This window comes from Aquarana catesbeiana, linkage group LG07 (genome assembly GCF_042186555.1).
Source record: "Aquarana catesbeiana isolate 2022-GZ linkage group LG07, ASM4218655v1, whole genome shotgun sequence".
Taxonomy (NCBI): Eukaryota; Metazoa; Chordata; class Amphibia; order Anura; family Ranidae; genus Aquarana; species Aquarana catesbeiana.
The window spans coordinates 290,283,722-290,295,859 of NC_133330.1; the positions used below are offsets into that span (position 1 = coordinate 290,283,722).

The 12,138-nt window shown below is 43.0% G+C and overlaps 1 protein-coding gene across 1 annotated transcript in view; it reads left to right on the forward strand.

The window, feature by feature from the left end:
- Positions 1 to 12,138, forward strand: part of ZYG11B (zyg-11 family member B, cell cycle regulator) — a 64,846-nt gene that overhangs the window by 37,910 nt on the left and 14,798 nt on the right. Inside the window, exons 11-13 of the mRNA XM_073593504.1 lie at positions 1,109 to 1,306; positions 5,061 to 5,113; positions 7,006 to 7,103. Coding sequence (XP_073449605.1) covers positions 1,109 to 1,306; positions 5,061 to 5,113; positions 7,006 to 7,103 — 349 coding nt within the window. The remainder of the gene's footprint in view (positions 1 to 1,108; positions 1,307 to 5,060; positions 5,114 to 7,005; positions 7,104 to 12,138) is intronic.

Below are 12,138 nucleotides of genomic sequence, written 5' to 3' on the forward strand. Positions count from 1 at the left end.
TGATTGTAATATAAAAGTGGTAACTGATTAAAGGATAGGTTCACCTTTTCATAACATGTTACACCCATATTCAGTGTGTAACATGTTATGAAAGGACTGGCACCCGCTCCCCTGCTTTGACAGCTAGCGGGGGATCTTTTCCCCCTGCTAGATGTCACAATTTTAAAAAATTGCTGCCGTGTGGGGTTCCTCCTGCCTGGCCACGTCACTCCTTAACAGTGTTCTGTGAATGGAAAACGACAAATCCCAACAGCATTAGCGGCTTGTAGTTCTCAAACTACTATGGCGCTGTAGTAGTTCATTGATTCTTCCTGTCAGTGTGTATCGGCTTGCTCGTACGAGGTACAAACAGGCAAATACACTGACTGACAGATCTGCAGGAGACCTGCATGGCATCAGCGATTTGCAATGCTTTACAGGCTCCTGCACCAAAAAATAATAAATGCACATTTTTTTTACCTGTAAAAAATGTGCATTTATTATTTTTTGTCAAAAGGTGAACTTATCTTTTTAAAGAGGAACTGCAGTCTGCTCACCTAATTTGTAATAAAAACATATTTGCCATTCTGAAGCTTCCCTCCAAACACTTTGCACATTATTTTTATATATACTGTGATTCTGTACTTACCAAATATGCTGCAGAAATCTCCCTCCACAAAGTCTTGCTGCATCCATTTTAACTGTGGCCAGCTGAAGCCGCTGCCTGTTCACTTTCTGGATTTACACAGACACACACCTCCAGCTCTGCAGCCCTCATTGGCCCCCTTATGACTCATTCCCCCTGCCTTCCTGGCAAACTCTCAGAGAGAGAGGTGTGCATGATGTCGTAAGCCTAGGCTTTTTACCAGACACCAAACAAGAAGTGGGCTGTATAAGGTATTTACTGGCAGAAAAAAAAATGTTTTACTATCCAGTAAGTTAAAACAAGGGCAGAAAATTTAATAGATGGAAAGTTGAAAAAAATTACTGATAGAATCTAGACTTTTTTTAATTAAAGCAGGGTGTGTGTGTGTGTGTGTGTGTGTGTGTGTGTGTGTTCTTTCTTCCTTTTTTTTTTTTTTTTTTTTTTTTACTCTCTCTACTTCCAAATCTTCCATCTATCTTCTAGAACAACATAGCGGAAGTGAAGGAGCTGCACTCGGAACTCATGTGGAAGGACTTCATTGATCAAATCAGCAAACTCCTGCACAGTGTAGAGGTGGAGGTCAGTTATTTTGCAGCGGGAATCATTGCACATCTAGTATCCCGGGGAGAGGAAACCTGGACCCTCAGCACGGGTTTGAGGGAGACACTGCTAGAGCAGCTGGTAAGCAGAACGGTAACCTGAGCTCTGCCATCACACATGACTTATCACTTTACCTCCCTGCCTTACTTCATAGTGGGCCAAGAAGTCTTTAAGCATATCTAAAGGTTTTTTTAAAAAAACAAAAAAAAACAAACATGTCATACTTGCAGTATCTCACAAAAGTGAGTACATCCCTCACATTTTTGTAAATATTTTATCTTTTCATGTGACAACACTGAAGAAATTACACTTTGCTACAATGTAAAGTAGTGAGTGTACAGCTTGTATAACAGTGTAAATTTGCTGTCCCCTCAAACTAACTCAAAACACAGCCATTAATGTCTAAACCGCTGGCAACAAAAGTGAGTACACCCCTAAGTGAAAATGTCCAAATTGGGTCCAAAGTGTCAATATTTTGTGTGGCCACCATCGTTTTCCAGCACTGCCTTAACCCTCTAGGGCATGGAGTTCACCAGAACTTCACAGGTTGCCACTGGAGTCCTCTTCTACTCCTCCATGATGACATCACGGAGCTGGTGGATGTTAGAGACCTTGTGCTCCTCCACCATCCATTTGAGGATGCCCCACAAATGCTCTATAGGGTTTAGGTCTGGAGACATGCTTGGCCAGTCCATCACCTTTACCCTTAGCTTCTTTAACAAGGCAGTGGTCGTCTTAGAAGTGTATTTGGGGTAGTTATCATGTTGGAATACTGCCCTGCGGCCCAGTCTCTGAAGGGAGGGAATCATGCCCTGCTTCAGTATGTCTCAGTACACGTTGACATTCATGGTTTCCTCAATGAACTGTAGCTCCTCAGTGCCAGCAGGACTCATGCAGCCCCAGACCATGACACTCCCACCACCATGCTTGACTGTAGGCAAGACACACCTTGTCTTTGTACTCCTCACCTGGTTGCTGTCACACATGCTTGACTTCATCTGAACCAGATAAGTTTATCTTGGTCTCATCAAACCACAGGACATCAGGACATGGTTCCAGTAATCCATATCCTTAGTCTGCTTGTCTTCAGCAAACTGCAGGCTTTCTTGTGCATCATCTTTAGAAAAGGCTTCCTTCTGGGACGACAGTCATGCAGACCAATTTGATGCAGTGTGTGGCGTATGGTCTGAGCACTGACAGGCTGACCCCCCCCCACCCCTTCAACCTCTGCAGCAATGCTGGCAGCACTCATATGTCTATTTCCCGAAGACAACCTCTGGATATGACGCTGAGCACGTGCACTCAACTTCTTTGGTTGACTATGGCATGACCTGTTCTGAGTGGAACCTGTCCTGTTAAATCGCTGTATGGTCTTGGCCACCGCACTGCAGCTCAGATTCAGGGTCTTGAAAATCTTCTTATAGCCTAGGCCATCTTTATGTAGAGCAACAATTCGTTTTTTCAGATCCTCAGAGTTATTTGCCATGAGGTGCCATGTTGAACTTCCAGTGACCAGTATGAGAGAGTGAGAGCGATAACGCCAAATTTAACACACTTTCTCCCCATTCACACCTGAGACCTTGTAACACTAATGAGTCACATGACACCGGGGAGGGAAAATGGCTAATTGGGCCCAATTTGGACATTTTCACTTGGGGGTGTACTCACTTTTGTTGCCAGTGGTTTAGACATTAATGGCTGTGTGTTGAGTTATTTTGAGGGGACAGCAAATTTACACTGTTATACAAGCTGTACACTCACTACTTTACATCTTAGCAAAGTGTCATTTCTTCAGTGTTGTCACATGAAAAGATATAATAAAATATTTACAAAAATGTGAGGGGTGTACTCACTTTTGTGAGATACTTTGTATAGTGTATTTGTGCTCCTATTCACTGTGCTCTTGTGCAAACAATCTGCACTCATCGGAGCAAATTTACTCTTATTGTAAAACTAAAACAAAATAGTCAAATTGGGCTTGCTGTTGTATCCATACACCGATATATTAAAGATGGAAGTGAACCTGGATTGTTGTCCAAAAGTCCACAATGCTTGGGGTTATCGATTCGGGGACTTTGGTACGTCACTTCTCGTCCTTGTGGAACACACGCTGGATGAGCCAGCGACCTTTCCTGGTTGCAAAGAAATGTATGTTTATCTTCCCTTAAAGCTATAAGTGCAATTTTAATATTAATTGGTATAAATTAAGGTTTTATACTATGGGAGGCTTCTCCTTTTCCTTTTTAATACCACTGCAATGAGGTTTGATGTTCTGAACGGAGCCATTTGAGGCATAAGTGAGATCGTCAAGAGTGGCTAACATATGAATCCCCAATGCTTGGGGATATCGCTTTATCGGTATATGGATACATCAGTAAGCGCAATTTGACTTTTTTTGTTTTACAATAAGAATCAATAGGCTTGATTTACTAAAGCTAGAGTGTGCAAAATCTGATGCAGCTCTACATAGGAACCAATCAGCTTCCATTTTTTTTTATTGAACAAGCTGAAGTTAGAAGCTGATTGGCTACCATGTGGCCATGCACCAGATTTTGCACTCTCCAGTTTTAGTAAATCAACCCCAATTTGTTCCAATGAATGCGGAGTGTTTGCACAAGAGCACAGTGGAGAGGAGCACATCATTTTATATGTTCACGTGGGTGAATAAGGACACTGCACACAAAAAAATTGATTTTGTTGGACTTTTTATTTGACAAAGTATAAGCGCTGCTTCCAATGTGACATTCGTGAAGGTGAACAGCCCCAAACGCACCTAAGGTACCTCCATGCACAGATGTCACATTGGGAACATTGGCTGTGTCCATGCAATCACTGCATCCCATTTGACAGCTATGTCCTGCCTGCACAGGGGTGCATGGGGACATCCCTACATGGGGCACAGATTAAAACGTCTCCTTGTGAACGAGACCTCAATTGCTTTTAGATTCACTGAACTGGAACAATTATGTAGCAACTGGAGTCATTACTCCTTCTGATCTGCATACTTGTTTAGGTTATTGACTCAGATCACTAAAACTAAAGGCTTTGAATAACAACCAGGCAATTAGCATTTTCAGAAAAAAGTGGGCAATAGGGGTCCATTTAGTAAAAGCGGAATTCTACACAGATCTAAAGGACACAAGTTAATGCAGTTCTGTATTCATAATTACTCCTTCATTTCACTTGTATTTAACAAAATATATGCAAGTACATGAATTTAACTTGATATCAGCCTCCTGCAGTCCTTGTACAGCAGAGCTTAGACTAGGGTAAGAAGCCACCACAAAGAGCTGCCATAGTGCAAGAAGTATACTGATCATAGGAGAGGGCAAAGTGATGGAGGGATGACCTCATCTGTCTGCTGCTTTCCTTTTCACTGTCCAGTCAGCACCAAGGCAACCATTCTAAACTCTTCTTTTGAAATTGCTAGTTCTCTGCCTGTCATTCTGATGCTTTGAATTCAGTTCTGAGTCGCTGAACCTAGAAAAAGCATAGAAAAAAAAAGTTCACTCTTTTTCTGACACCCCTTGTTCTGGATCTGAGACAGAAACCTAATAAAATCAGAAGCAGCCAGGCTTCTAGCATTTTCAGAAGGAGGCCTGTAATGGCAGCCCCCATACTGCTCTCAATACTGAGTCACTTTATGATGGAAGTCAGTAGCGGCTGCCAATAAATCTATCATTCCTAGATTTGTCAATTCTAGCTATGTTTCTAAATGTTCATTTCTGCTGTGGCGCATGCCTTTGTCTGCTCTTCAGATTCAGAATGTGTAACTTATTTCAGGCTTCTTAGTTACTTCCTTTTTTTGACTTCCTTCTTGACTTTATCTTTGCAGCATTCTGCCATACTAGGTTGGCCAACGCCAGAATGTGAGATGGTTGCGTATAGGTAAGAGCCAATACATTACTGTTGTCCAATTAGTTTCGTTTTGTATCTACGACTTACAAATCTGTTGCAGTTAGCCCATTTGTGCAATTATGTCATATATATGCTTTCATTTTAATGTAGCAATATTGTGCTAGTGAGATGAAGATTTCATATGAACTACCAGTTATAAAGGGAAGCTGAAAGAAATTTTCAAATTAACATATTTAACGTTTCAAAACAACTTTTACTGGAAAGCTTTTTAAATTCCCGTATTTATCAGCATATAACACACTTTTTTTTTTTCCCCTGAAAATAGAGGGCAAACCGTAGGTGTTATACACCAATTTTTAATTTTTTTTTATTTTTACCAATTTGGAGTGGGGATCAGGCGGTCTGTCCGGGTGCCACACATTGGGGAGGTGTCAGGCCCGCCGCCCCGCCTCTCCTGGCCCTGGGACAGCATTGCCAGCATACTTTAAACTTAAGAAAAAAATCTGTGCCAGCCCCATCCCATACACTGCTCCTCCTGTGTCATTGTAAATCGAAGCTTCTAAATACACGTGACTGGCCATGGAACATCAGAGAAGAGCAGTCACGTGACCGGGTAGCATGAAAGAATGGAGTTAGTGAGGTACGGTATTTAGAAGCTTTGATTTACAATGACAGTGACATGGGAGGAGCAGTGTATGAGAAGGGGCTGGCAGTGATTTTTTTTCTTAACTGTAGAGTAAGCTGGCAGTGCTGTCCCAGGAGACTGGGGGTCTCCTGGGAGTGCAGGGGGCTGTATAATGAAAGGGGCTGTGTACTGTGCAGGGGGAAGGGGCTGTGTAATGTAAAGGGGGCTGCATAATTTTGCAGGGTGTCTGTGGAAATGTATTTTTATTTTCCTGAAACTTCCCTCTTATAATTGGGGTGTGTGTTAGATGCCTGTGCCTGTTATATGCCGATGAATACAGTATTTGATTTTGTATTGCAATTTAAAAGCCAACTCCACCCAATTTTCAAGGTCCTCAGTGGTGATGTACAGTATTCTCTATAATGTGAAGTACAGTACATAAGTACTGTGCGTGGAAACAAGGCTAAGCTATTAAATTATGCATGATAATATAGGAACTGGGTTCAGAAAAATGGCAGCAGGTGCTCTGGACTGATGAGTCAAAATGTGAAATATTTGGCTGTAGCAGGAGGCAGATTGTTTGGGCTGGGGAGAGGTACAATAATGAGTGTCTGCAGGCAACAGTGAAGCATGGTGGAGGTTCCTTGCAAGTTTGGGGCTGCATTTCTGCAAATGGAGATTTGATTGGGATCAATTTCCGAGAAATATCGCCAGATATTTATCCATCATGTGAATGGCCCCAAATTTATTCTGCAGCAGAATAACGACCCCAAACACAACACGGAAGGATTTGAGGCAGCCTATAGCCACAGAAGATCTGGGGTTAGTTCTCCAAGATGTTTGGAACAACTTACCTGCCAAGTTCCTTCAAAAACTGTGTGCAAGTGTACCTATAAGAATTGATGCTGTTTTAAAAACAAATGGTGGACACACCAAATATTGGTTTGATTTGGTTTTGTCTTCTGTTCATTTACTTTCCGTTTTGCTTATTGATACAAATAAACTATTAACACTTCAATTTCTAAAAGCATTCTTAATTTACAGCATTTTTCACGCCTGCCTAAAACTCTTGCACAGTACTGCACATAAGTAGGGAATCCAGCTGTGAGAGAGACGCCATCACTATGGATTTGTAAGTGGACAGTAGAGGCATAAACTGCTGCAAGTAAGAAATACAGAAAGACAGATTCGACAAAGTGGTTAACACCATGAAGTGAATACAAGTTTTGGGCGGAGTTGGCTTTTAAGGCTGTCTGAGGGCATAGTACATTAGACTGACCAACTGTTCTCATTGCAGGTCATTTAACCCTTTCTTCCCGCTGCTGTCATGTTTCAGCACACCCGGTGTGCAGCTCTGGGCTGTATGGGCCATGCAGCACGTCTGCAGCAAAAACCGTATGTATTTCTTTGCTCTGTGATATATTTGTTTATGCAGAGTGTATGTATGTGTGTGTGTGTGTGTGTGTGTGTGTGTGTGTATGTATGTGTGTATATATATATATATATATATATATATATATATATATATATATGTGTGTGTGTGTGTGTGTGTGTGTGTGTGTGTGTGTGTATGTATGTATATATATATATATATGTGTGTGTGTGTGTGTGTGTGTGTGTGTGTGTGTGTGTGTGTGTCAGTGTCAGTGTCAGTGTCAGGAACCATGAAACAGACAGAGACAGAAAATCCAGTAAAAAATCACACCTTTTACTAAAGTGGTAAAAATAGTACAAATAGTAAAAGTAGTTAAAACATAGCCAGCGTTCGGTAGTCAGAACAAGCCAAGAAATCAGAAACCCAGAGATCAGCTTAGTCTGAGGCAGCAGACAGGATCAGGAATCAGAAGGGACATCAGCCAGACAAGTCTTCAACAGGAACACAGCAGAGAGTCTCTAGATATGTTGACCAAAGCGAAGGCGCTGAATGAATGAGCCAGGCATTTAAATAGCCAGAAGGGGCTGGCTGTGGGCTGGACTGAAGAGCAGGAAATGAACACCAGGTAAGCCACTGGAATGATGAGTGCTGGCAATTAACCAACAGCTGAGCACCTAGAAGAGAGAGACCTGAGCCCAGCCCTGACAGTAGCCCCTCCTCAACGCCCCCTTCTCCCGGAGGATCACCAGGTTTGAGGGGAAAACACCTATGGAAGACACGGAGGAGGACAGGAGCATGTATGTCTGAGGATGAGACCCAAGGGCGTTCCTCCGGACCGTATCCCTTCCAATGAACCAGGTACTGTATGCACCTATGGGAGTCAATGATCGATTTGTATCTCATACTCCTTATCCTGCACGAGGGCGAGGACCTGGTACCGAGGTGGTGAAGCGGTTGCACACCAAAGGTTTTAATAAGGAGACATGAAAAGGTCTAATGTGTAAGCCACTGGGTTGATCCCACGAAATACGAAAAGGCCCAATAAACCCTAGTGCCAGTTTCAGTGAGGAAACATGGGAGACGGAGGTTACGGGACAACAGCCAGACCCTCTCCCTAACCTGGTAGGAAGGCGCAGGCCGGCGTCTGCGGTCAGCATGGAGTCTGTATCTCTCACTGTCACGTCGCAAGGACTCTTGGACCTGCACCCAAGTGGAACAAAGACCACGGAGATGCTCCTCTACCGCAGGAATTCTTTGGGGAACAAATGAGTCAAAGTAGGTTGGAGACAAAGTAGGAGGTCTGACCAGTTATGGTGGTCAGAAATATAACCACGTAGACACTGCTCCAAGGCTTGGTTAGCTCTTTCTGTGGCCCCACTGGACTGTGGGTGATACGCAGAGGAGAAGGAAAGCTGAATTCCTAACTGTGCACAAAAGGCTTGCCAAAACCTGGAGATAAACTGGCTACCCCTATCGGAGATGATAACCTTGGGTAGCCCATGTAACCGAAAGATCTCCCGAGCAAAAATGGATGCCAGTTCTTTGAATGTAGGCAACTTCTTTAATAGTATACAATGTGAAATTTGTAAAAACCGGTCAACCACCATGAGAATAACTGTGTTGCCCTGGGAGTTGGGTAACCCACAATAAAATCAATAGACAGGTGGGTCCAAGGCCTCTCTCCATTGGGTATGGGTTGGAAGAAGGGCAACCAAACTGATAAGAGGCATGGAGGAACTCAGCTATGAGGAAAGATTACAGGAACTGAATTTATTCACTCTTGAGAAGAGAAGATTAAGGGGGGATATGATCACCATGTATAAAAATATAAAGGGTCCATATAGTGAACTTGGTGTTGAGTTATTCACTTTACTGTCAACATTGAGGACAAGGGGGCACTCTTTACGTATAGAGAAAAAGAGATTTCATCTCCAAATACGGAAAGGTTTCTTCACAGTAAGATCTGTGGAACAGACTCCCTCCAAGAGGTGGTTTTAGCCAGCTCAGTAGATTGCTTCAAGAAGGGCCTGGGTTCATTCCTAAATGTACATAATATAACTGGGTACTAACATGTATAGGTAAAGTTGATCCAGGGAAAATCCGATTGCCTCTCTATGATCAGGAAGGAATTTTTTCCCCTGCTGTAGCAAATTGGATCCTGCTTTTCTGGGGTTTTTTTCGCCTTCCTCTGGATCATGTGGGTATAGGATTGGGTATATGGGATTGTATGATATTTTTTTTTTTTTTTTTTTTTTTTTTTTATGGTTGAACTAGATGGACTTGTGTCTTTTTTTTTTTTCAACCTGACTAACTATATAGGAGGCCCACTGGAAGGTGTTGTGGTGTCTTACACTATGCACACACGGAACAAGCAGCTACAAAGGTGGTTACATCAGCACGGAGACTAGGCCACCAGAACTGCTGAGAAATAGCCCAAATAAGTTGATTCTTCCTTGTATGGCCAGTCGCCTTGGGAGAGTGGTAAGTCTGGAGCAAAGCAGTTCAGAGATTCTCAGGGACAAAGCAACGGTCACCAGGTTTCTCGAGAGAAGACTGGATCTGAGCGGCAAGAATTCTGTCACCCTCGGGTGAAGTGAGACTGGTATGTACAGTAGCCAGAATGTGATCGGGAGGTAACCCCGGAACAGGCACCGGCTCAATCTTGGAAGCAGAGGAAAACTGTTGCGACAATGCGTCAGACCTTACATTCTTAGTACCGGGTAAAAATGAGACTATGTAATTTGAAGCTTGACAGAAAAAGAGCCCATCGTGCTCTTCTGGGAGATAAGCTTACCTTAGAGGAGATTCCTCCATTCTTTAAGAGCTAAAATGATAGCTAACCATTCTCTGTCCCCAGTCTCGTAATTGCCTTCTGCAGGAGACCATTTCTTGGAAAAGTAGCCACAAGGATGCATAGCACTTTCCAGAGGTAGGACGTTGAGACAGAAGGGCACCTACTCCAGTCTCAGATGCATCAACCTCAAGGATGAAGGGTAGCGTAGGGTCAGAATGTGCCAGCACAGGAACTGAAACAAAGGAAGCCTTGAGAGACTCAAAGGCTTCAATGGAATCCGGAGACCAATTCTGTGGGTTACCGTCCTTTTCTGGTCATATCAGTCAGGAGGAGTTTGACCAGAGAAGAGAAGTTCCGAATAAATTTCCAATAACAATTGCCAAAACCAAAAAAAGTTCTAGCAGACGTAGACCTACGGGTCGAGGCCACTGTAGAACTGCAGATATTTTCTCTGGGTCCATCGAAAAACAGGCAGTAGACATGTCATAACCCAGAAATTTAACCTGTTCACAATGGAACTCATACTTCTCCAACTTACAATACAGGTTATTATCTCTTAGCCTCTGTAGGACTCGGGAGACATCTGTGTGGTGGCTCCCTAGGGATTTAGAATATATGAGAATATCGTCAAGATAAACCACCACACATTGCTGCAACATATCTCGGAGGACTCAAAAATATGTAAAAAAGGCAATAATTAATTGGTGCACAGGGTAGTTCAAAATTGGAACCGTATCCCTATGCTCAGGCTCCCACCTAAATTAACAGGTGTAGTTCCTTAAGGTCGTGCATAAACATGAAGAAAATGGACATTCGAGATCACCAAGAAACCTTATAAAGAAGTGGTCATCAACCCTGTCCTCAGTGCCCACTAACAGGCCAGGTTTGCAAGATACCTAAAATACATCACAGGTGATATCATTTGCTGCTCAGTGATTGCAGTATTCTAGTCTGCATCTCCCCAAGGTAATACATAAAACCTGGCCTGTTAGTGGGCCCTGAGGACAGGGTTGATGACCACTGTTATAAAGGAAAACACAGCATGAGGATTTGCAACAATCTGTTGACACGAGGTGGTGAGCAATACTGATGTACGGCGGCTATATGCTGGCCAGTGAATGCTATATGGGACTTGTGTGTGGCATCCTTACATATAATAAATTATATATAATATACTATTATATCCAGCAACATCTGGCTGTGAATCCCCTGTTGTGGGGTTGACTTATACCAACTTATGGTTCTGCTGTTTATCATCCTTGCCTTATCTCCCCATCCAGCCTGTATTACCCCCGTTGGGGTTCATTTGAACATTCAGCCTCAGCGGCATTCTATGTGGATTGCTATACCCTTTTGATTGGAAGATTACCAGGGTTTTGGTCTCTGTGGATTGAGTGGCTTTGCCATTTGAATAATCTTATCTTTTCTTATCCCACTGACTGTGGAAGAGCCCATGTATCCCCATAGTAATATTGCAGTGGACTGAATGTGGTGGTTGTATGAGGTGTGCTGCCGGCAGGTCTCTGAGTTGTTTGACAATGTTGACATTTTTAATGTTTGCATCAGTGGTAGTTTTTTGCATTAATTCAGTTTAACCATATTCAATAAAGTTGATTTTTTTAAGTTCATGGCGTTTGAGGTTTCTTGGTGATCTCTAATCCCCATTTTTTTCATATCTCGGAGGACATCATTGATTACTGAAAAACTGCAGGAGCATTGCAAAGACCAAACTGCATTATGAGGTATTCATAATGTCCTGTCCTGGTGTTAAAGGCAGTTTTCCATTTGTCGCCCTCCTTGATCTTCACAAGATTGTATGCCCCCCTCAGCTTCGTGAAAACCGTTGCTCCCTTGAGGCGGTAATCAACAGAATAGGGTAGGCGTTCTTAATCGTGATGCGACTGAGACCCCTATAATCAATATAAGGTCTCAGTTCACCGCTTTTCTTTTTCACAAAGAAGAAGCCAGCAACAGCAGGAGACGAGGATTTACAGATGAACCCTCGAAAGTGGCTAAAGTCTTGTCCTACCCATCCAGGAAACACCCACACCTTGAGGTCCTGTAGGGGACCGACCATAGGTGGCATTATTACGTCCCCAGTTATCCTGAAGAATAAACCTTTAGTTCCGGTTACCCTTTCTTAATCGGAGTCGTCCATTGAGACACAGGCTTTAGTTGACTCTGGGGCTGCAGGTGTGTTCATAAATAGTGCCTTTGTTTCTAAGCACTCAATGCCGCTGCAGCTTCGTGCCACTCCATGT